Source organism: Canis aureus, chromosome 5 (genome assembly GCF_053574225.1).
Source record: "Canis aureus isolate CA01 chromosome 5, VMU_Caureus_v.1.0, whole genome shotgun sequence".
Lineage (NCBI taxonomy): Eukaryota > Metazoa > Chordata > Mammalia > Carnivora > Canidae > Canis > Canis aureus.
This window is the reverse complement of record NC_135615.1, coordinates 69278129-69297963: the sequence shown is the minus strand read 5'-3', so window position 1 is coordinate 69297963 and position 19835 is coordinate 69278129. Positions and strand designations below refer to the sequence as shown.

General features: G+C 56.6%; 1 protein-coding gene across 4 annotated transcripts; it reads right to left on the bottom strand.

Moving 5' to 3' along the window:
- Nucleotides 1–318: 318 nt before the first annotated feature.
- Nucleotides 319–7993, bottom strand: FNDC5 (fibronectin type III domain containing 5). 4 transcript variants are annotated; one of them, XM_077898644.1, is made up of 7 exons: nt 7795–7869; nt 7450–7596; nt 6071–6186; nt 5370–5568; nt 4941–5030; nt 2734–2867; nt 319–1837 (listed from the first exon to the last, which is right to left on the bottom strand). In XM_077898644.1, the coding sequence occupies exons 1-7, from the start codon at nt 7865–7867 to the stop codon at nt 1799–1801; spliced, it is 798 nt and encodes a 265-aa protein (XP_077754770.1). In that variant the 5' UTR covers nt 7868–7869; the 3' UTR covers nt 319–1798. The 4 variants fall into 4 exon arrangements, with proteins under 4 accessions (XP_077754770.1, XP_077754774.1, XP_077754773.1 ...); XM_077898648.1 differs by having other exon boundaries at nt 7488–7596; XM_077898647.1 differs by having other exon boundaries at nt 319–2396; nt 7795–7867.
- Nucleotides 7994–19835: the final 11842 nt, after the last annotated feature.

Genomic DNA, 19835 nt, shown 5'->3' with positions numbered 1-19835 from the left:
AGCCCCATCCAGAGGGGAAAACCCTTCGTTCTAAAAACTGAGCACCAGCCTGTGTACCTGTGCAGCGAGGCAGCCCAAGCTTGAATTTGGGGGCCTCAGTAATAGGATGATGGAGGAGCTATTTTCTCCTCCTACACGTGCACCCCCATCTGTTCGAGATTTCCCTTCCAACTCCAGCTTGGCTGGCAGGCATGTCCCTAAGAAGCTGCAGGCCAAAATGGAGAGAGAGAATTGACTCCCTCCTCCACACATCCTGACTTGCTGCCAATTGCCAGAAAAAGAGGGCAACATTTGGGCATTTACCAGAAGACAAGGATGTGCCTTTTCATTTGTCTTTTATTTTCCATTTAAAAAGAGGTTATTGCTCTAACTGGATCAGAGGTAAGGACCTCTCCCCTAAGGAGCTTTGGCCTTGCAGCCCCATTCAGCAGGGATGGAAGTCACAAGACAATGAGTGGAGCCTCATGCCCTCCCATGAGGAAGCCCTTAGTATTGCTGACATCTGCCTTTCACCCTGTCTCTCCTCCCTCCCTGTGCTGTCACACCGGGGCGAAGCAGAGTCGTGGCTGACCGAGCCAGGAGAGCTCTTGTAGACCGGAAGGAAGGGGCGGTCATTGGGTGATGGCTTTCAGCTCTCTGGCTTGGGGGCCACTGCTCTCATCATTCAGTTCAACAGGTGTTCACTGAGCGCCTACTGTGTGCCAGGCTTGTGCTAGGCGCAGTCCTCCCACACGCCCATCCTTAGCCACCAGCGGAAGACGCAGAGGCCCATCTCTTCCCATGCAGGCATTCAGCAGCCATAACTTGTCAGTCCTAGGGAAGAGTCTGCCTTCCCTTATCAAGCACCATTTTTGTTTTGTTTTGTTTTGTTTTGTTTTGTTTACCAGAAAGGGGCAGTGGAGAGAGAGACCTGTCACCTCACACCACTCAGGCTCTAGGGAAGGACATGAGGACCCTGGGGAGCTTTCACAGAACCCTGGATGAGATGGCAAGATATGGAGACCCCAGGGGCCAGGGCTGCTCTGACTGTCCACGGTAATGGCCCAGGCCTGCCTTCCAACAGCTTCTACTCCAGAGTTGGTGATTCAGCTGCCCACGTGGACATACCTTTTCAGTTGTGTAAGCCGGCATTGTTACAACTCCAACAGCCTCTTCCGAAAGAAATGGGGCCAGTACCTTCCAGGTCTCTTTCCCACTTCGTCTTCTTAAGACTCCAAACTGAGGATGTTACAGTCCAGATGAGGGCCAAAGAAGACAGAGGCCTCAGGCAATCAGCTCTGGGAATTCCTCTGCCCTCTGGAGTGAAGCCCTTCAGTTGTGTTTTCCAGAGAGATAAGACATACCATCTTACACACTCGCAAAGTTGTGCATCACACCACAAACAAGTCCTTGATGGCTGGATCCAGAAAAAGGCTTGCTGGCAGCCATGACCCTGCCCCATGGCTTCCCTGATGGCTCTCGGTCTGAAAGACACAGCTGGAGTCGGTCTGGGTGCTTGTCATCTCCCAGGAACTTTGTGCATTTTCTCAGGGAGGAAGCCAGTCCAGGAGAGGCAAGGAGGCAGAAAGAAGGCTGTGTCTCATGCAGCTTTGCCTTTTCCAGAATGGGGCCAGGCCTTTTAGTTTTGTGGCTTATTTTTTTTGCAGAATTTGGGTTTGTAGTTCAGCCTCCTTCACCAGACTAGGATGGGGAAGAGGGAGAGTTGTGCCTTCCCCCACCGCAGTCCCTGTCCCTGTGCCCATGGACCTGGGGACCAGCAGAGAAGAAAAATGAAATCCTTCTCCCTGCAGACAGGCAGTCATGCTTCGATGATGTTCACCGAGGGCTTGTTTGGAAACTGGGAGGGAAAAAATGAGAGAAGCAGCCAGGGCTAATTGAATAGACTTCTTGCAAGGTTGGAGATGGGGGAGGGCACGAGAAGAAAGGAAGGAAGGGCTGCCTCCTAAAAGCCCGGCTCTTGTCCCGCGTGGAAGGGAAGGAGTGGCCCTGCCTGCACGTCTCATCTCTCTGCCTTCTCAGACCCAGCCTTCGGCCTCACTCACTTAGCAGCCAAGACTGGGTGCCAGGCCCCCAGTTCCCCCCAGCAGAGCCATCCAGCCGGCTGGTTCTCTCACATCCTGCAGACCCGCCTCAGAGCGCGGCCCCGGCCACTGACACTGTCGAGGTGCTTCTGGAGATGGGGATTACTAAGAGGCTTCGGGAAAATGCCCCAGAAAGAGAGAAGCCAAGAGAGAGGACAGTAAGCCAGGGGGTGTGAGGAGATGGAGGGAGGAGGAAATGTGGAGAGGGCCAGATGTTTGTTTGTTGGATAATCATCGTCAGAACCATGAGATCCTCCCACTTCTCTACCGTCTCTTCTGAGCTGCTCAGAGCAAGCACTGACAAGGTTGTCATATCTGTTTTGCAGAAGAGGAAATGAAGGTAGAAAGAGGTGAAGCACCTGCTCAAGGTCACACAGCACGGCAGGGACAGAAATAAGCCCAGAACCCCCTCTTTGTGCTGTCCCATACCAACCAAGAATTCTCCCCTCCTCAGTCACGCTGCATTCTGTTAACCACACTGGCCCCTGGCACCCGGCAAGAGGAGAAGGTCCAAAATCAATTTGCAGCGTCCCTGGTGTCACACAGGCTGCAGAGGCCAAGCTTGGCTCTGCTGGGCTGCAGCCCGTCCAGCCCTCAGCTGACCCTGCTACAGCCCCGGGGCCACCCACCCAGACCCGAGACGTGCCCTCACCTTGCTGCGGAGAAGACCTCCCCCTTGGTGCTCCGGGGTGCTGTTTTCTGATGCGCTCTTGGTTTTCTCCTTGTTGTTATTGGGTTCATTGTCCTTGATAATGTCATACTGGCGGCAGAAGAGAGCAATGACACCTAGGGGGGTGGGAGGAGGATGAGGAGAGCAGTGAGAGGCCAGAGTCCCGCCTGCCCGCTTCATTCCCACTGGCACCTGCCGAGCTCCTGTTAGATACTGAGCTCCAGATGGCCTCTCCCCTACACCACTGCAACGGCCTGCCTCTGGTTCCCATGTCCACCTGTCCCCCACCAGCCGTCTCCTTCGCTGCTGCTGGGCTGATCTTCCCACGATGCCCATCTGATCCCATCTCCCCTCTCCCCTACAGCTCTCCTTTCCAGTTAGGGGAAATAGAAACAGTAACGTTTGCTGAGCGTGTGCCAGGCCCTATGCCGTGCACTGACAATGCCCATGCCACTGAGTCCTCATTATCACCTCCAGGTTGCCAGTGAGGACACTGATGCAGAGAGCCTAGGAACCTACTCAAGGTCCTGAGGCGGGAGAGCTGGGAGAGCTGGGACGTGCACGACAGGGCCTACGCTCTGCTAAATGTTTACTGTTAGCAGACAAAGAATATGTGAGTGTAATAGTTTTTGAAAGTCAGATACAATTATGGAAGCCAGCTCCAATTCTGGTAGGTGTCTTCTCCATTTTTACCTCTATGCTTTATTTATAGTGCTATTTCTTGATCTATCTGTTTTAGATACGATTTTGACTTTCTTTTTTTTTTTTTTTTTTCTATTTTGACTTTCTATCGTAGGTACAGGGTAACACCTCCCCCCTACTTCCTTTCTCGTCACCCTGACAGACTCACATCATAATCTTGGGTTGGTCCACTATGTTTACATCGTTACGATTATGTAGATACTGTCTGCACCAAGTCTGATAACATACCTTATATAAACCTCTTTTGTACAATCCTTTGTTTTTTCTGCCTTTTGTTTTTACAAGTGTCTGTTTTTCGATGTGTCTACACAACATTTTTTCCAAATGCTTCTCCAATACAGCCTGCCCTCTCAACCACCATGCTAATACAGCTCTGGCATGGTGTTCAGGTCCCTCAAAATGGGCTCCAGCCTACTTTAAAGCCTCACCATCCTTGACTGTCCCCATTTCTACTTCTTCTCTTGGGTCATAGCTGCACTGAACCAGACTGTGCTGAATTTGTTCCTTATTTTATTTATTTGAGAGGAAGAGAGAGCATAAGAGCAGGGGGAGGGAGAAGCAGACTCTTGGCTGAGCAGGGAGCCCGACGTGGGGCTTGATCCCAGGACCCTGAGATCATGACCTGAGCCAAAGGCAGACACTTAACTGACTGAGCCACCCAGGTGCCCCTGAATTTGTTTCTTATACATGCTGTCATCAGAACACTGTTCCTTTTTTGGCTGTCTGGTGACTTCCTATTCATCCTTCAAAGCTCAATCCCCATGTTTCCTCCTCTCTGTGTTTTTCCTGATTTCTACTCCTAGCTCTAGAATTAATTCCCTCTCCCATGCCCCCATACGTGGCACTTATCACATTGAATTATAGTTAAGTATGGGCCTGGCTTCTCCTAGACCCAGTTCCTTGCAAGCCCAGGGCTCTTTAGTCATGACTATAGTACTATTACCTGGAACAGAATGGCCATTCAGAAAATGCTGGTTGAGTACAGAGATGAAATTTGTTCTTTATCAGAGGGTAGCTCACAGACAAGTGGGAACAGGGAGCCCCATGGGCCCAATGACCTCAGCTGGGAGGAGCTAAAGGGAGGGATGAGCAGTACACTGTGAGAGTAGTAGGCAAAACAACCTTTCTCATGGATGGATGGGGGAGACCTAATGGAGGTGGTCACAGAACCAGAGCTAGAAGGATGAGCAGCGTAAGAGGGTCCCAAGCCTGGAGCACCTGGAGGCCCAGCAGCCCAGAAGGAGGCATGCTCCTGCAGCCATGGCCAGAAGGTACGAGTCCGCCCAGGTGTCCAAACTATTCCGGAGGGAATGAAGGGCAAGCGCTCAAATAATCCGAGGCAGCTCTCAATCGGCTAAATTCTTTGTGAGACGTAAATTAGAGAATGGGTCCATCTCTCAGCTGTCTCCACTTCCAGGAGAGAAGGGGCCCAGCCAGGGGCCTCCGCTGCCCAGAGGCCAAGCGAGGAGGGGCCTGGAGGCACTCACCGGCCCACATGAACAGGACCACGACGATGATGAGCACCTCGCCGGTCCGCAGCTGTTGGCTCCCTGCCATCTCCTTCATGGTTACCTCATCTGCAGGGAGGGAGACACTAGGTCCGAGGCTCTTCTCATCCCCAGCCACCCCTCCAGGGCCAGCCCATGAGCTTAAATGTTTATCTCTATAAGTACCCAGACACCTAATAAAGAGATTCGAGAACATGCCGATGGGTACTTGGGGCGGCAGCAACATGGCTTGACCCAACGCTGAGAGTTGATATGCCCACTGTCTCAGGGACTAGGGTGACAGCCTCTCTTGGCCACTGCTTTACTAGACAACAGGGGCTTGGGGGCACTGGTGCTTTCCTCCAGCCACCCCCTACTCTGGCCCTGACCACAGCTCACGCCACCCCCGCTAACAGTGCCCCGGCCTGCCTTTGTTCTTGGATGCCATCTTCTCAGCCTCGCGCGGGGTCTTGAAGAGCACTGGCTCGCTGGCGGGGCTCTGGCCCTGAATGGAGATGGCCTGCACGTGCACAATGTACTCGGTGTCCTCTTCCAGGTCCCAGAGGGCACACGAGCGGGTGGTGGTGTTCACCTCCTGGATGAAGCGCAGCATCCGCACATCCTTCTTCTGCCAAGGCAAACCCCAGGCCCGCTGCAGTCAGCGCCCTGTCACCGACCCCGCCCTGCCCACCTCTCTGGCGGTGACCGGGCTCACCGGGCCGCTAGCTCAAGCCTTTACACACACAGGCTTCCCCACGCACCCCTCATCTCCATGGGCAGCTATGGCTCTTGCCACTCCATGTTACAGAGAGGGAGACAGTGCGGGTGCAGAGAGCTTGGAAGAGTTGCCCGAGGCTGTCTCCCCAGTGAGGTCTTGCACCGCGCCCGAAACTCAGGTCTGTGTAAGATCCAAACCAGGTCTTTGATTCCCAGTTTCCAGTCAAAGGCCTGGGAGCCCTCCTCACTGATCGTTCCCCTCTGGGGTCCCTATTCTAAGCCATATGTGCAGTTCTTCTGCCTCTGTCTCTCTTGCTCTCTGCTCCTTTTCCCTTTCTACTTCTGCACACCCCCCTCCGCATCCCCTGCTACTATCCCGATGTGTCCTGCCCTCCCAGACCCTCGAGGGCTACCTGCTGAGATATGGCAAATCCGATGACCACCTCATCCTCCAGGACGTCCCAGCTCACCACCGCAGAGTTGGCCTTGAGGTGCCTGACAGTGACATTCACTGGGGCCGAGGGACTGTCTGGGGGTGGGGAGGCACCTGAGCCTCAGCACCCCTTGCCGCGAGGCCCAGGCCCACTGTCTCCTAAGTGGGAACCTAGGGAAGGCCGCACGGTGGGGGAAGGAAGAACGCAAGGCCTCCGATGGCACTGACACACGGGTCTCAGTTCGTTAGTGATTGAAGAGCTATAGCCCGAGAGGCCCCGGGCTGTGCGTGTCCAGGGTGAGGAGCCCCCACTGGTCACATTGGCCCTATTAGGGGTCCAGGCTAAAACAGATGGGCCTGGGCTGGGGCCAGATCTAATGGAAGGGTGTTAAGAGGTTGGGGGGGCGGGGGTGCAGGCACAAGGGAGGCATCGGTGGCCAGGGCTGCGAGAGCTGAAAGTTAGTCTGATGAAAAGCAGTCAAAAGGACTCCCAGTCCAGTGCTCTTTCTACAAGACCACACTGTCAAGTGAGTGACCTTGAGGGAAGGAGAAAGACCCAGAGGTGGAGGAGCCAGGCTAGGGTGAGGCCTGGGTTGGGAGTGAGGATCAAGGGTTGGGAGTGAGGTTCAAGAGAGGAACCCCCATACTGTAGTGAGGCAGACAGATGAAGACGGGGAGGGGTCTCTGTGAGCCTGTTCTCCACATTCTGCCAGCCCCTGGAGGCAGGGGGGAGGTCACTCAGAGCAGGATCTGGGTGGGGGAACCATGAGTATAGGGCAGGTAGTGTCTTCTGCATGTGGGAAGGAGATGAGAGCGGGTCAGTTGGGAAGGGAGTAGGAGAGAGAGTGAGGCACAGAGATGGTGGAGGGCAGGAAGAAGGGCTCCAGGAGAGGGGCCTTGTGTCTGCGACCCCAGGGGGCGAGTGCTGCAAGGGGAAGACCTGGCCCTGAGCAGCACCCTGCACCCCACAGAGGAGTGGACCCGAGGCCCCAGGGGCTGGGCCTGGGGCAACAAAGCCATCCCTGGAGACAGAGAGAGACAGAGGGACACAGACAGGTGGCAGCAGACACAGAACCAGAAAACAGACAAGTGGGCTATCAGGGACAGACGTAGAGGAAGCAGGGGGGCGGGGGAGAGGGAGGGAGGGAGGGAGAGAAGCACTGAGCCACAGAGGGATGGGTAGAGGGAGTGATGAGTGAGGCGCCAGAAGCCAAAGGGACAGATACGGAGCCTCAGGAGAGGCTGGGCTGGGTGAGGATGAGGCCGGCACTCGGGGCAGGCCGGACCCTGACTGCAGCAGGCTCAGGGGTCCACCCCACCCGCCCCGAACCCGGGGGTGCCAGTTCCCATCCCCCTCACACATGCTCACGCAGACTGGGACCCCATCCTGCTCCGACCTGCAGAGTTGTCCTGCAGGGCTTTGGGGACAGGGAGGGAGGCCCAAGGTGGGGGGACTGGTGTCCTCAGCTGCTCCCCGGGCCCGAGGAGGGAGCTCAGCTCGGGTACCTGAGGCAAAGGCCTGGGGTCAGGGCAATGGGATGGGGGGGCCTGCGGACCACAAGACCCCAGACCCAGGGCTGGGGCGGCGGGGCCGGGGTCGGGGCCGGAGGTGGGGCCTGGGGGTCCGGAGGCGGGGAAGAGGCCGGGGACGGGGGGCAGGAAGGGGCCCGAGGACTCCCGCCCGCCCGGCCCGGGCCCCCTTACCCGCCTGCACCAGCGCGAGGCAGACGCAGCCCAGCCACAGGCGGAGCGCGGCGCGGGGCGGCCCGGGGTGCATGGCGGCTCCTCCCGCCGGCCGGCCCGGGGCGGCGCAGGGGGACGCGGCTCCGGCGCCCGGCGGCCGCTGGCGCTCGCGCTCCGGCCCGCGGCCCGGCCGCCCCGCGCCGCCCCGCGCCGCCTGCATGTCGGCTCCGCGGACAGCGACTCCCGCGCGGCGGCGGCGGCGGCGGCGGCGGCGGCGGCGGCGGCGGCCGCGTCCACGTCGGGCGCCCGGGGGGCGGGGCGCCCCCGCTGCGGGGAGAGGCGCGGGGCGGGGTGAGGGCGGAGGGCGCCCCCGCAGCCGCCCCTCCCGGCCCTCGGGCCGCCCCGGCTCCCAGCGCTCGCCCGCGCGCCGCCCGCGCCCCCGCACCCACCCCGGCCCCCAGCGCTGCCCTTCCCGGGGGGGGGGGAAGGCGCCCCGAGACACTCAGCGGGTCCCCCGGCGCCCAGCGCTGGCCCGCCTGCCCTCGGCCGGGGCTCCCCCCCCCACCCCGCCCGGACCCGAGGCCTTGGCGGCCCGGACGGACGTGAGCAGCGGGGAGTGTCACCGCAGGGACGGGGAGTGGGGGCCAGAGCGCCGAGGAGGTGCTGGGGTGCATACAGCAGGTGCTCGGTGTTGCCGCGGCCGGCCGCGAGGAGGACACTCAGACTCACTGGAGACTTAGCTCGGGGACCCCGGCCAGCCCTTCCCCCCCTTTGGGCCTCCATTTTTGTCTCCATGAGAGTAACAACCCGCACCTTCCAGGTCCCAGACACTGCCAGGAGCTTGACTTGCATCTTGCCCCTCCTTCTCACGGGGCCCCTTAAGGGGTGCTCCGGGCCCCCCGTTTTGCACGGGAGACCGCAGCTCGGAGAGGTCACTTGACTTGCCCCACGACTCGCGGCAGAGCCAGGATCTGAACACAGGCTGATCGGACTCCCACGCGTGTGCTTGACTCGATTGTGTCCCCACCCAGAGTGAACTCACCCACCCCACCATCCCTGAGATCCTAGAACCTGCGTGTGCCAGCTTGCTCCTCAGAGAACAATCTGGAACAATCTTCCCAACAGCCAAGGGTGGCTCCAGCCCCCTCCCCCACCGTTCTAGTCCCGCCGGTGCAGCGAGCCGGGAAGGAGCTAATGACTCTAAAGTGCAGGGGGCTTTGGGGACTTGGCAAGTAACCGCGGTTCAGAAAGGGCGCGGATGGCTCCTTCCCACCACCCTGGGCACACCCATATGCCTCCTGCTGTGCCCACCTCAGTCTCGCCCCCTCTTCTGCCCAATTCACCCCTTTTCTGTCCTTGAAGAGGCAGAGAGCTGCACCTGCCCCGGTCTCCCTAACCAGGGAACCTCCGGGCCAGCAGGCAGCGAGGGAAGCCCCCCCCCCCCCCCCCCCCCCACCTGGGGCACTTTCCAGCCCGAGTCCCAGTCAGAGAAACAAGGCTGAGGAGGGAAGCACAGACCGGGCCCTCGCATCTCCAAATGGGCCCCCTCCCCCTCATCTGAAATTCTACCATTAGGGGGCATTCCTTTGGCTCTTAGAGGCCTTTTTGGTCTTCCAGAAGCTCCTGGAAGGGGCTAATCCTTTTTGAAAAGGGACACTTTGCAGAGTTATCCCACCAGAATGTCTTCAAAATCTCCCACGCCCACCATTTGAGATTGAGAAACTGAGGTCAGAGATGGAAAGAGCTCCCCGATCGGGAGCAGCAGTGGGCCCTCTCCTCCCGGTGCCCACCCCAGGACTCTTGCACTGACCCCCAAAGTTTCTGTGGGTCACCTTGGAAAGGGCAGGGTGAGAGGAGGCTCCGGGGTTCTTACTGGCCCCTCAGGACCGCCAGGCCTGCTCTGCGTGCCAAGCTGAAACCCCCGGCCCCACGGGCTTCCCCAGCCACATACCTGTGCTGAGGGGAGGCTCAGTTGGGACCTCCACCTGTTTGGGGCAGGAGCCAAGGAACCAAAGCACCTCTCTCCTCTCTCTCTCTTCTTTCTCTCTCTCTCTCTCTCTCTTCCCCGGCAGCTGCCTTCGGCCCCACCCCGCCCGGCCCCGCCCCACCAGCTGCAGCTTGGCCCCTAGGGACCCCCAACCCCAGCAGGCAGGAAAAGACAGCCCGGGGCTCGCAGGAGCAGCTGGAGGCTCCTTAGGCCTCACGCGGGAGCCAGCAGGAAGGAGAGGGGTCACTTAGAGGTCACGGAGTCCACTCTTGTCCCCGTTAGGGCGAAAAAGAGAGAAGGGAGAGGGTCCGGGGGGCTCTGGAGTCCAGTGTAGCGCGGGGGAAGGGGGAGTCTCGGCGCCACCTGCTGGCCTCTCTCGGTATAACCCCGGGTAGATGTAGGGCACCGGGAGGGGGGGTGGCAGTGTCTAAGGCTTTGAGAGGGAGGGGGAAGGTGGTTGAAGGAGGGCGTGAAAGACAGGGAGGATTCAGAGAGTCGTGCCTGTGGGGGTGCAGCCCTCTCAGGCCCCAGGATGCATGGGGTGCTTGGGCATTACCACCGTTCCGGGAAAAGCCTCGATGCCTGGAGTCTGGCATTCAGGGGAAGCTGGGCAGGAGACAGGAAAAGTTGGGAGGATTTAGAGCCCCCTGGTGATCTTGGGAGGGGGCTCTCAGGACCAGTTACTGTATGGGCACCATCTGTACACCATCTCTTAGCACAGGGCTACAAGCAGTAGGCACTCAATAAATGTGTGTTGAATTTATGGAATAAATTCTCTCTTGCAACATATATCTATTGAGCACCAATTATGTACCAGGCTCCGTGCAACATTCTGGAAATACAGCCTTAGAAGAATGAACGAATGCATGAGTGATGGGCCTCCGTCTTCCCAGGCAGCGCTGGACTCCATTCGGGGAGGACTCCACAGGCATCTCCCAGGGGGCTGGCTAGTCCTGAGCACTTGGATCCTCCAGAGTCCAGAGCTGCCCAGAGTCCTAGTACCTAATTCAGGCTGCAGGTGCCCAAGCCAGACCACCCAGGTAACCATTTAGAATGGGAAAGCTCCTCTTCACAGCCTAGAATGGTCATGACCCTGTCTAGGGAGTTCCCTAGATACGTATATACCCCCAAAATCACAGGAAAAATCAGAAGGGCAGGAGATTGCTTTGGGTATATAAATAATCAAGCACCTACCAAGAGCTTAACTTTTTGTCCATGTTATTCTGAGTCTCAGGCTGGATGGAATGTGTTCTTAGCTCCTGTTCCAGATCCAGAAGCGGAGGCTCAGAATGGTGTGAGAACCTGCCCTGGATCATACAGCCGGTGAATTATGGAGGTTGATCCAGTCTGCCTCCCTCCTCCCCTCACCTCTAGGATCCTTAGAGTAGGGATCCCGGCCAGGGTCCACTGAAGGACATTCATTTTCCTCTCCTGGAGGGCATAAGGGGGCTTGCTGCTTGCAGAGGCAGTTGCTAACCCCAAGACCACACCAGGGAAGGAACCTACCACTCACCCGATATTTTCCACATGCTAGCACATTACATATATGACAGAAGCTGCTTTTGAATCCTCACAACCCTGAGAAGTCAAGATTGTTATACTCATTTTACAGATGGAACTGAGGCTCCAAGTGAGGAAGTGGCTTGCCGTGGGAAACCCTGGTCTGACCTGTCTAGTCCCCAAAGCCCCCATCACAGCAGTGATGATGCTAGCCCAGCTCTCTGTTTCCCGAGTGCTTGTGCCAGGGCAGCCTGGGCCTGGGTGCTGAAGACACAGTGAAGAACCAGATCGATCCTAGCCCTTGAAGAGCTCCAGTGGTAGAGGAAAGCGGCATGCTTAAAATGCAGAGAGAACATGACCCTCTGTACCAGAAGGATCTAAAGAGGTCAGAAGGGAGCATTAATTTAAAAGGAAAACAGGGAGGCCCCCTGGAAGGAGGTGATGCCTGAGGTTAACTAGTACTTGAGAGTCAGGTGGCAATTAGTCAAATGAGGGTCAAGGGGCAGAGGGAAAAAGGAATCTTTGGCCCTGAAGCCCCGGAGAGCATAGTGTTCATGGTGTGGGGATGCAGAGGAGACAGAGGAGGCTGGCAGGGAAGGGTGCGGGGCGGGGTGGTGGTGGGGGTTGCTACAAGCTCTGGGCTGTAATGATGGGAGCAGGGAAAACAGCCCTGGATTTGACAGACTGTTGCAAGCTGCAGAAGTTGGGCTAGGGAGGGCTCTATTCATGCAACAAATATGTAGGAACACCTACAAGTACCAGGTCCTCAGCTAGATTCCAGGGACACAGCCGTGACCAAGCTGGTAAGATTTCCGCCCTCGTGGATCTCACATTCCAGTGGGGGAGCCAGGAGATAAACAGTGAGCTAATGACTAAATAAAATCCCATCAGGGACTCCCAGGGGGTACGAAAAAGATGGAGTGATGTGGTAGGGAATGGCTGGGTGGGGTAATGTTAGCTGGTGTGCTGTAAGGGGCGAGCCAAGGCTTCCTGACTGGGCAAAAGAGACCTCCTCAATTTTCTTCAGTTCTTCAGAATCTACAAAGGAACTAACTTCTATCTGACAGGACCCAGAGAGGTTAAGAATCTTGCCCAACCCCACACAGCCAGGCAATGCCTCAAATTGCCTCAAACCCCGGGGCCCATTTTGCTTTGGGAGACGTTCTCAGCTACAAACTGCGGTTCCCCAAGGTCCCTCGAGGGTAGGAGGGCCAGAAGCCCTGTTTTCAGGGCCCAGATGTGGAGGGGGCTACAGTAGGAAGTGGAGGCAGCTGGAGTAAAACCTCTTGCTCACCAGGGAGGGCAGAAGGACAAGAGCCTGGCAATCAGACGGCCCTTAGACTCCAACCTTAGCTCAACCTTAACCAGCTGGGTGACCTCAGGTACCCCCATCTGAAATGAGGATCCAAGGCCCCAGGGCCTGCCCACGCCTCACATCCCAGGGCCTAGAGGGCCTCCCCTGGCCTGAGGGAACAGGGTTCTGCAGAGCCAGAAATGGCCAGCAGAGGGCGCCTCATTGGCCATAGTGAAGCCAATGTTGCCCAGAATAGGAACTGGCTCCAGGACCTGGGAGCCCTGACCCAGGGGAGGCTGTCCTGCTTTGCCCAGGAGGCCAGCTGTGGGGTCGGCGGACCACAAACTCAGCAGCCAAGCACAACATAGGTCTTGCTGTCCCTGCCCGTGCATGAATCACTGACATTTTTTTTTTTTAAGATTTTTTATTCATTCATGAGAGACACAGAGAGAGAAGCAGAGACACAGGCAGAGGGAGAAGCAGGCTCCATGCAGGGAGCCCGACACCAGACTCCATCCCAGGTTTCCAGGATCAGGCCCCCGACTGAAGGTGGCGCCAAACCGCTGAGCCACCCGGGCTGCCCCAAGTCACTGACCTTTCTGAGCCTTGGTTTCCTCATCTGTAAACGGGCCTAACAATAGCGCCCGCCTCTTAGGTCCCTATGAGGAGTCAGCGGAAGAGCAACCACACAAGGGCTGAATATGTAGGGGCTGCTATTTTTATTAGCAGTAGTGGCAGTCGTATTTTAAGTGCCTACGCGAAGGATATCCAATCAGTGGTGGCTCTGACAAAGACAATGATGATGACAATGATGCAGGGCTCAGTCACTGTTTATTTTGAATTGCCTAAGCAGGGGGCACCAGCACCTCCTGATCTGGGATGCCTGCAGTGACAGGGAGCTCACTATCTCCTCAGCAGCCTATTTGCACTGCCAATGCATCTTCCTGCCGACAGCTCCTTCCTGGATGATGCCCCCCTGCCAACTCCTTGCTCAGGTTGACCTGGCTGGCTTGGCCTCCAAACTCAGGCTCCCTCACTTCTGAGGGGTCTGCCTGAGAGGCCCATGAGGTTGGAGAGCCAGGACCTCAGCAGCTAGATTCCTACCTTTGCTGGAAGGGCAGGGAGCTCACAAGTGAACCCGGTGGCTTCACCAGCAAGAGGTTCCTGGTGGGTCTTGGTGTTCAAAATTCCTTGTCTGCTGCCTGGGAGAAGTAAGTGGAAGGCAAGTGCTGCTGTCCCTTGGACCTCCCTTCACTCCCCAGTCTCAAGAATGGCTGGGGGCTGGAGAGGGAATCTCATGACTCTCATGAGCCACAAGTCCAGGAACCCTGCATTCTAGTTTGGAGGCCCCAGTTCCTGTCCTACCTACTATGAGGCCTCCCCATCTGTTTGTGGGTCCCAGGCAAGTGCTCATGGGTCTGGCACCAACAGGTCTGGGGGAGGTAAGGTAGGAGCCAAACAACCCTGGACTCAAACTTTGGCTTGGCCCACATCTACTGTGACAACACCCCCCTTCTACTCCCAACGAGCCTGTTTCCTCACTGGGCACCTGTCTCAGAGTGGCACTGTGGAGAGTACAGATGTTATACGTGAAAAGGAAAATGCAGTACCGGGCGCATAGTAAGCATCTATATATGTCTCAGTGGGTATTATACAGTGGAAGTCCCTCATTTCCCTAAGACCCTCCCTGTGCCTGAGTGGGCCAGGGTGTAGGTTGTGTCAGGCATGGTCATATCCTGATCCGTTTCTTGGTTAATGGGCACCTGGCACATGCACCTGCTTGTACTGACATGTGCAAGGATGTGCACGGGTGTTCACAAGGGGGGCATGGGGGTGTGCACATGTACATTGGGTGTGCATGCGTGTGCAAGCAAGTGAGCCAGTATGCATGGGTCTATGTGCTTGTCCTTAAAGCTATCCATCCCAGGGATTCCCAGGCACATGCATACTGGCAGATACCCGTGCAGTATCCCTGCACTGATTCAGGAGACCCCTCTGTTCACTGTTACTATGGAAACAAAGAGGCAATCCCCAGCTTCAGGGAGAGTCTAAGGTGCCAGAAATGAGAGCTGACCCCATCTTCCCAGTGAGGGAGAAAGATCGGGAGCATGAGGTCTTCAGCTTCTGAGGGCTGGGTTGTGAGACTCTAGGTCCCTGGGAACCCTCTGGGAAGCCTGTACTACTCCAAGGCATCCTGGCCCACTGGAAAGAGCTCAGGAAACAGAGCTGGGTCCCTTCCTGATCTGGCTCCCATCCCAGGCACAGTCTCAGGCAGGGAACTCCATTTCTTTGTGCCTCTGCTTCTTCATCTCTAAAATGGGAACAGTAGTGGGTGCCAGCAGAAGCCTTGAGCGAGGATGTCACCTTTCTTCTCCCTGGAGCACCTACCCTCCAGGCTGTAGGAGGGTGCACCCGTGAGCCCTGCAGTGTCACAGAGCAGCCTCCTTCATGTGCACTACCCTGCAGTGTCTTGTGGGCTCCTCACAGCAGCTCTAGGAAGGAGGCTGTTTACAGCGGAACTGAAACTGCAGGAGAACACAGCTGGCCGTGGAATCAGATCAGCTGCCCCCACTCCTGGGGGCCCAGCCCTGCAGCGCGTGTGCAATCCTTCAGGCCGTGGAGCCACTGCAGAGGTGACTGGGGATTCCATCAGCTCTTCTGGGTTGGGCATGGCAGCGGGGGTGGGATGGGGTGGGGGTGGGGGTGCAGGAAAGTCATCATGTGGCCCTGGGCAAACCCCCAGGGCAGAGCTGGGCTGCTGGAAGGCTTCTGGGAGACAGATCACAGTGTAGGAAGGACTTTAAAAAATATTTTTGGGGACACCTGGCTGGCTCAGTCAGAGGAGCTCGAGACTTTTGATCTTGGGGTCGTGAGTTCAAGCCTCACATTGGGCATAGAGATTACTTAAATAAAAAACTTAACAAAATGCTTTGACTCTAGATTCTGACTCAAGTTGTGAATGCAGTTGAGTGTGTGCATGCAGGTTGTAGACATGCACACAGAATTGTGTCTACAGTTACAAGTGAACACTCAGCCTCCTGCCTTTTATCCCACTTCCAAGGGTGACCATTGCATTTGTGATGACCCCAGGAGCAATTTTCAAACAGTTAGTGATACACCAAGAATTGCTGCAGGAGCAAACTGAATGTGTAATGCAGTAAAAATGTGCAAGAAAGATCCAAATGCTTATTTGCCAGAAAAGGTGCCACAAAAGGGGCCATTTTCTCATTTGAGGTGGAGGAAGAATGGGCCCAGAGGGAGGACCTAAGGCAAGCCATCAAGCCTGAGGCCCTTTCCAGCTAAGAGTTGCTTTTACCTGCAGAGGGAAGAGGGAATATTGTGCCAACAAGGGGTGGCTGGGATGTGACCCCAGCTGCCTGCATCACTTCACCCAGGTTAAAACCCATATGCAGGGATATGGGGGTCAGAGGGGTCCTTTTCCCCAGCCTTGACTCCAGATCCCTTCTTCAGCCTAGGGGAGATCCTGGTCATCTGTAGAGGAGGTATTGGCCCTTGGGGCATTTATCAGAGGAAGGTGGAGAGCAGGAGCTGGAGTGGGAAGCAAGGGTTGGGCATGTCATGGAGAGTCTCCATGCCCACTTACTTTGGTAGGCAGTGGGGAGCCATGGAAGATGGCTGGAATATTAAGCAGGGAGGAAGGGGATTAGAGGTGGAGGAACCAAAGGCTGGGGAGCTGTAAGAGGACCAGGACAGGGTAGGCCCAAGAGGCATCCTTTGGTTGAACTCTGACTTGGGAAGGAAAGAAGGGTGGGATGAAGAGGAGGGAGGGTCCCCTCCAGGGGGGGAGGGGACCCAGTCACAGTGCAGGCTTGGTGGAGGGCCATGAGTTGGATACCGGCTGGCTTGAGTCTGAGGTGCCTGTGTGCTTCTGACAGCAAGTCCAGGAAGTGGCTGGAAATACTGGCTTTACTAAGAAGAAGCAGTCAGTGGGGTGGTTTTTGTCAACTTTCCCAAAGTTGGGAAGGAGCCACATCAAGATCTGAACCTGGGTCTGTTTCCCTCTGATGTCTGTAGGTTCACGCTGAGGGACCAGTAAAGGTGTGCCTTTGGGTCCTGGATTCTGAGCTTGGCAGACAGATCAGCTGCTCTTACCCGGGAGGGAGTTGGTGCTTTTCCTGGGAGCTCTGCAGAGGCCGGCAACCTCAAGGGCTCCGCACGCAGGATCTTCAAGCCCAAATTTCTGCTCTGTGAAGGGGCCATTTCTAAGCAGCCCCACCTTCCCAATCCCCCAACACCAAGCTCCACCTTCCCAATCCCCACCTTCCCAATCCCCCAACATCCCCCTGGAGCTGACATTAACTGTGTACAGCCCAGTGTCCCCTACTTCATAGGCTTCCTCTCACTCAATCCTCACAAAGACCCTTCAGGAAGGCGTTAATATTCTTGTTTCCATTTTATAGATGAAGGAACCAACAGAACCTTCCAGAGGTGAAGGGCCTTGCCCCCACTCCACTGTGGTGACCAGGGGCTGGAGCTCAGGGTGAGGCTGTTGTGTGACGTGGCCCAGCAGCTCTCTGAGCACCATCTGTATAGTGAAGCTTGCTGGAAGGGCCCCACCCCACCCTGATTTCAAGTCTACAGTCCCAGCTCCCAGGACATTCCCGACACCCCCACCGCCCCCATTCTGTTCTTCATGGCCCAGCTCCCTTGGGAACAGCCAGACCTACCCCCTCCCCCTCCCGGGCTGTGCTCTTGGCAGCTCTGCCGCCCTGGGCTCTGGTCCGGGGGTGGTCCCCGTTGGTGAGAGGGGCGGGTGGGCAGATGCTGGGATCAGTTGGACTAAGACTGGGGTATCCGGAGCCCCTCCAGGCCCCCACCTCTGGGTCCATGGTGCTCCAGGCAGGGGTGGGCAGGGCCCTTTGGAAAGGGGTGGCTTGAGGTTTAATCACTTTATCAATGTTTGTTTGTGTAATTCAGCCCTGAGATGCTTTTCCTTCCATCTGTCCCCACCATCTGCTCCCATCAGGATTTTCCAAACCATTTGGGACCTGAGAGAAGAGGGTGGGGGCTGTGTCTCTGAGGGGGCTGGGGAGGGGCTGCCTCCACCTACCTCACTTGAAGCTCTCCAGGGGAAAGCCTGGGCTCCTGAGTCACATGGAACTGGGTTCACAATTCTGACATTGTTACTTGTATTACCTCTAGCAGGTGACCTTACTTCTCTGAGCCTCAGTCTCCACATCTGTGAAATGGCAGTAACACTATTGACCCCTCAGGATTAGTTCAGATCAAAGGAGGTGATACATGCAAAGTACTCTGCATACAGCAGGTGCTCAAGAGATACGCAATCCCTCTCCATTCATTCCCCACTGGCTTCTCCCTCTGGCATCCCTCTTTAATGCTAGGGGAAGGTAGCGGCCTCTTTCTATACCCCAGCCCTTTTCCTCAGATCCTGGGGACATCCCTCCCCTGGGACTTGCTCTTTCTTCCATCCCCCTTGGGTCCTGCCCATTGCTCAGTTCTCTCAATGACCCCACTCAACAGCTACGCTAAGCTGTGCCTCTCCTTCCCTCCTAGATGCCTCAGTGTGGGGTGGAAGGGGGATGAGCGTCATCAGTAAGGACACCCGCCACCCTCACCCTGACCACAGGCCTTCATAGAGCCTTCCAAATCTACAGGGTTCCAGGGCCACTGGGGCCTCATCTCTACTATGCTCAGGTAGGCCTCTTGACAGCTGCCCCTCTGGGCCCTTTTCTGGGCTCTCTCTCAGGGCGCTAGGTTTTGGGCCAAGGGCCTTGGGGTGCAGTGTGAGGGAGCCCCAAGCCTTCTGTTTTGGCTCAGAGGGGTGCTCCCAGTTCTTCCTAGGACCCCCAAGAGGGGAAAGGTGGCTGATGGGTCCAAACTCGGCCCCCAGATCTACCCTACTGACTCAGGGAAAGTCAAAGGGAGGTGAGGCCTCAAGGTAGAGAAGACATGGTCCTGCCTTCAGAAGCCCCATCTCCTGGGAAGACAGGATTCAGACTAGGGGTCCTGAGGGCAGGGCATCAGAGTTTCTCTCGCAGGGAAGAAAAAACGGTGGAGATAGAAGGTTCCTGAGGGGTTAAGCCAAGAAGTCAGCCTGGGGGAGGTGAGGCTGGGTAAGGAAGTGAGAGGACAGAGAGAGTGGCTGAGCAGCACCCAGTGAGGGTAAACTGAGACCTCACGAGGAGGGAGAAGAAGATCCAGACCAGCCTGGGAAGATTCTCTGGCTTCAGGCCGAGAGAGAAGAAGGAGGAAGAGTGGGAGAAGCTCAGGCAGTGAATGCAGGGCTGTCCCCTCATCCAGTCCCAAACAGAGCAGACTCTCCAAGTCTAGTGGGAAGGAAGTAGGGAGCTTGTTGCTCCAGGGCCCTGGGGTGGGAGCTGAGTGGCAGCTGGCTCCCTGCCCCCAGGGCCTCACACAGGAGACAGCTGGGAATCACCCACGCATGTCTGGCATTTCTCACGCCTCCACTGGGGGTCCCAACACCAGAGCCAAGACACACAGATGAACTGATGTTCTAGAGGGCCCAATTGGCCCCCATCCCTCCGCCTGGCTCCCCAGCTCCTACAGCTGAGACCTCCCCATGCTCATGCAGGAAGTACTAAGGCTAGACTTCTAACACCTAAACTGCCTGGTCTAGGACCTGGAGGTGGAGCTTTGGTCTGAGCCCTGGAGAGCCGGGGGTCTCCCAGCTGCTGCCACTGAACTGGCAGGAGCTATGCGGTCAGAACGCAAATGCTGTGGGCTCACCTTCAAAATAACCAGACCCATCTCTCTCACCCTGAAATGGTCCCCTGCTTCTACCCTGGCCCCCACTCCTCAAAGTCTGTTCTTGACAGAATGCCCGAGTTAAGCTTGACCTGAAAGTCAGACCCTCACTCTGCTCAAAGCCCCAAGAGCTTTCCATCTCACCTGGAATAAAATCTAAAGTCTCTGGGATGGTCCTAAGCAGCACCACCACCCCAACCTCTGAACACCAACTTTTCCCCAAACACTTATCTAATACATCATAGGATTGACTTGTCTATTCTGTCCATTGTTTACTGCCCGCTTCTGTAACCCCACTGCCTAGAACAATGCTGGGCACAGAAATAGTGCCTGATGAACATTTGTGCCATGAATGGATGAGGCCATATGGAGTCAAGCCCAAGCCTTCCACTCACCAGCTGTGAGACATGGGGAAAAATCATTTAACCCCTCTGAGGGGTTGCTCATTTGTGAAGAGGGGACAGTAAGGACCACCTCCTAAAAATAAAGGAAAAACTCAAGCCAAGGATGTGGGGATTGTTGCAGAAGCTGGGG

What these genes read in the sequence shown, in the direction of transcription:
- FNDC5 (XM_077898644.1), bottom strand. Translation starts at nt 7,867, where the DNA reads ATGCACCCCGGGCCGCCCCGCGCCGCGCTCCGCCTGTGGCTGGGCTGC. An exon ending in GATTTGCCATATCTCAGCAG is followed by an intron (nt 5,569 to 6,070) that starts GTAGCCCTCGAG and finishes TTGCCTTGGCAG; the next exon opens with AAGAAGGATGTGCGGATGCT. An exon ending in GATGGCATCCAAGAACAAAG is followed by an intron (nt 5,031 to 5,369) that starts GCAGGCCGGGGC and finishes CCCTCCCTGCAG; the next exon opens with ATGAGGTAACCATGAAGGAG.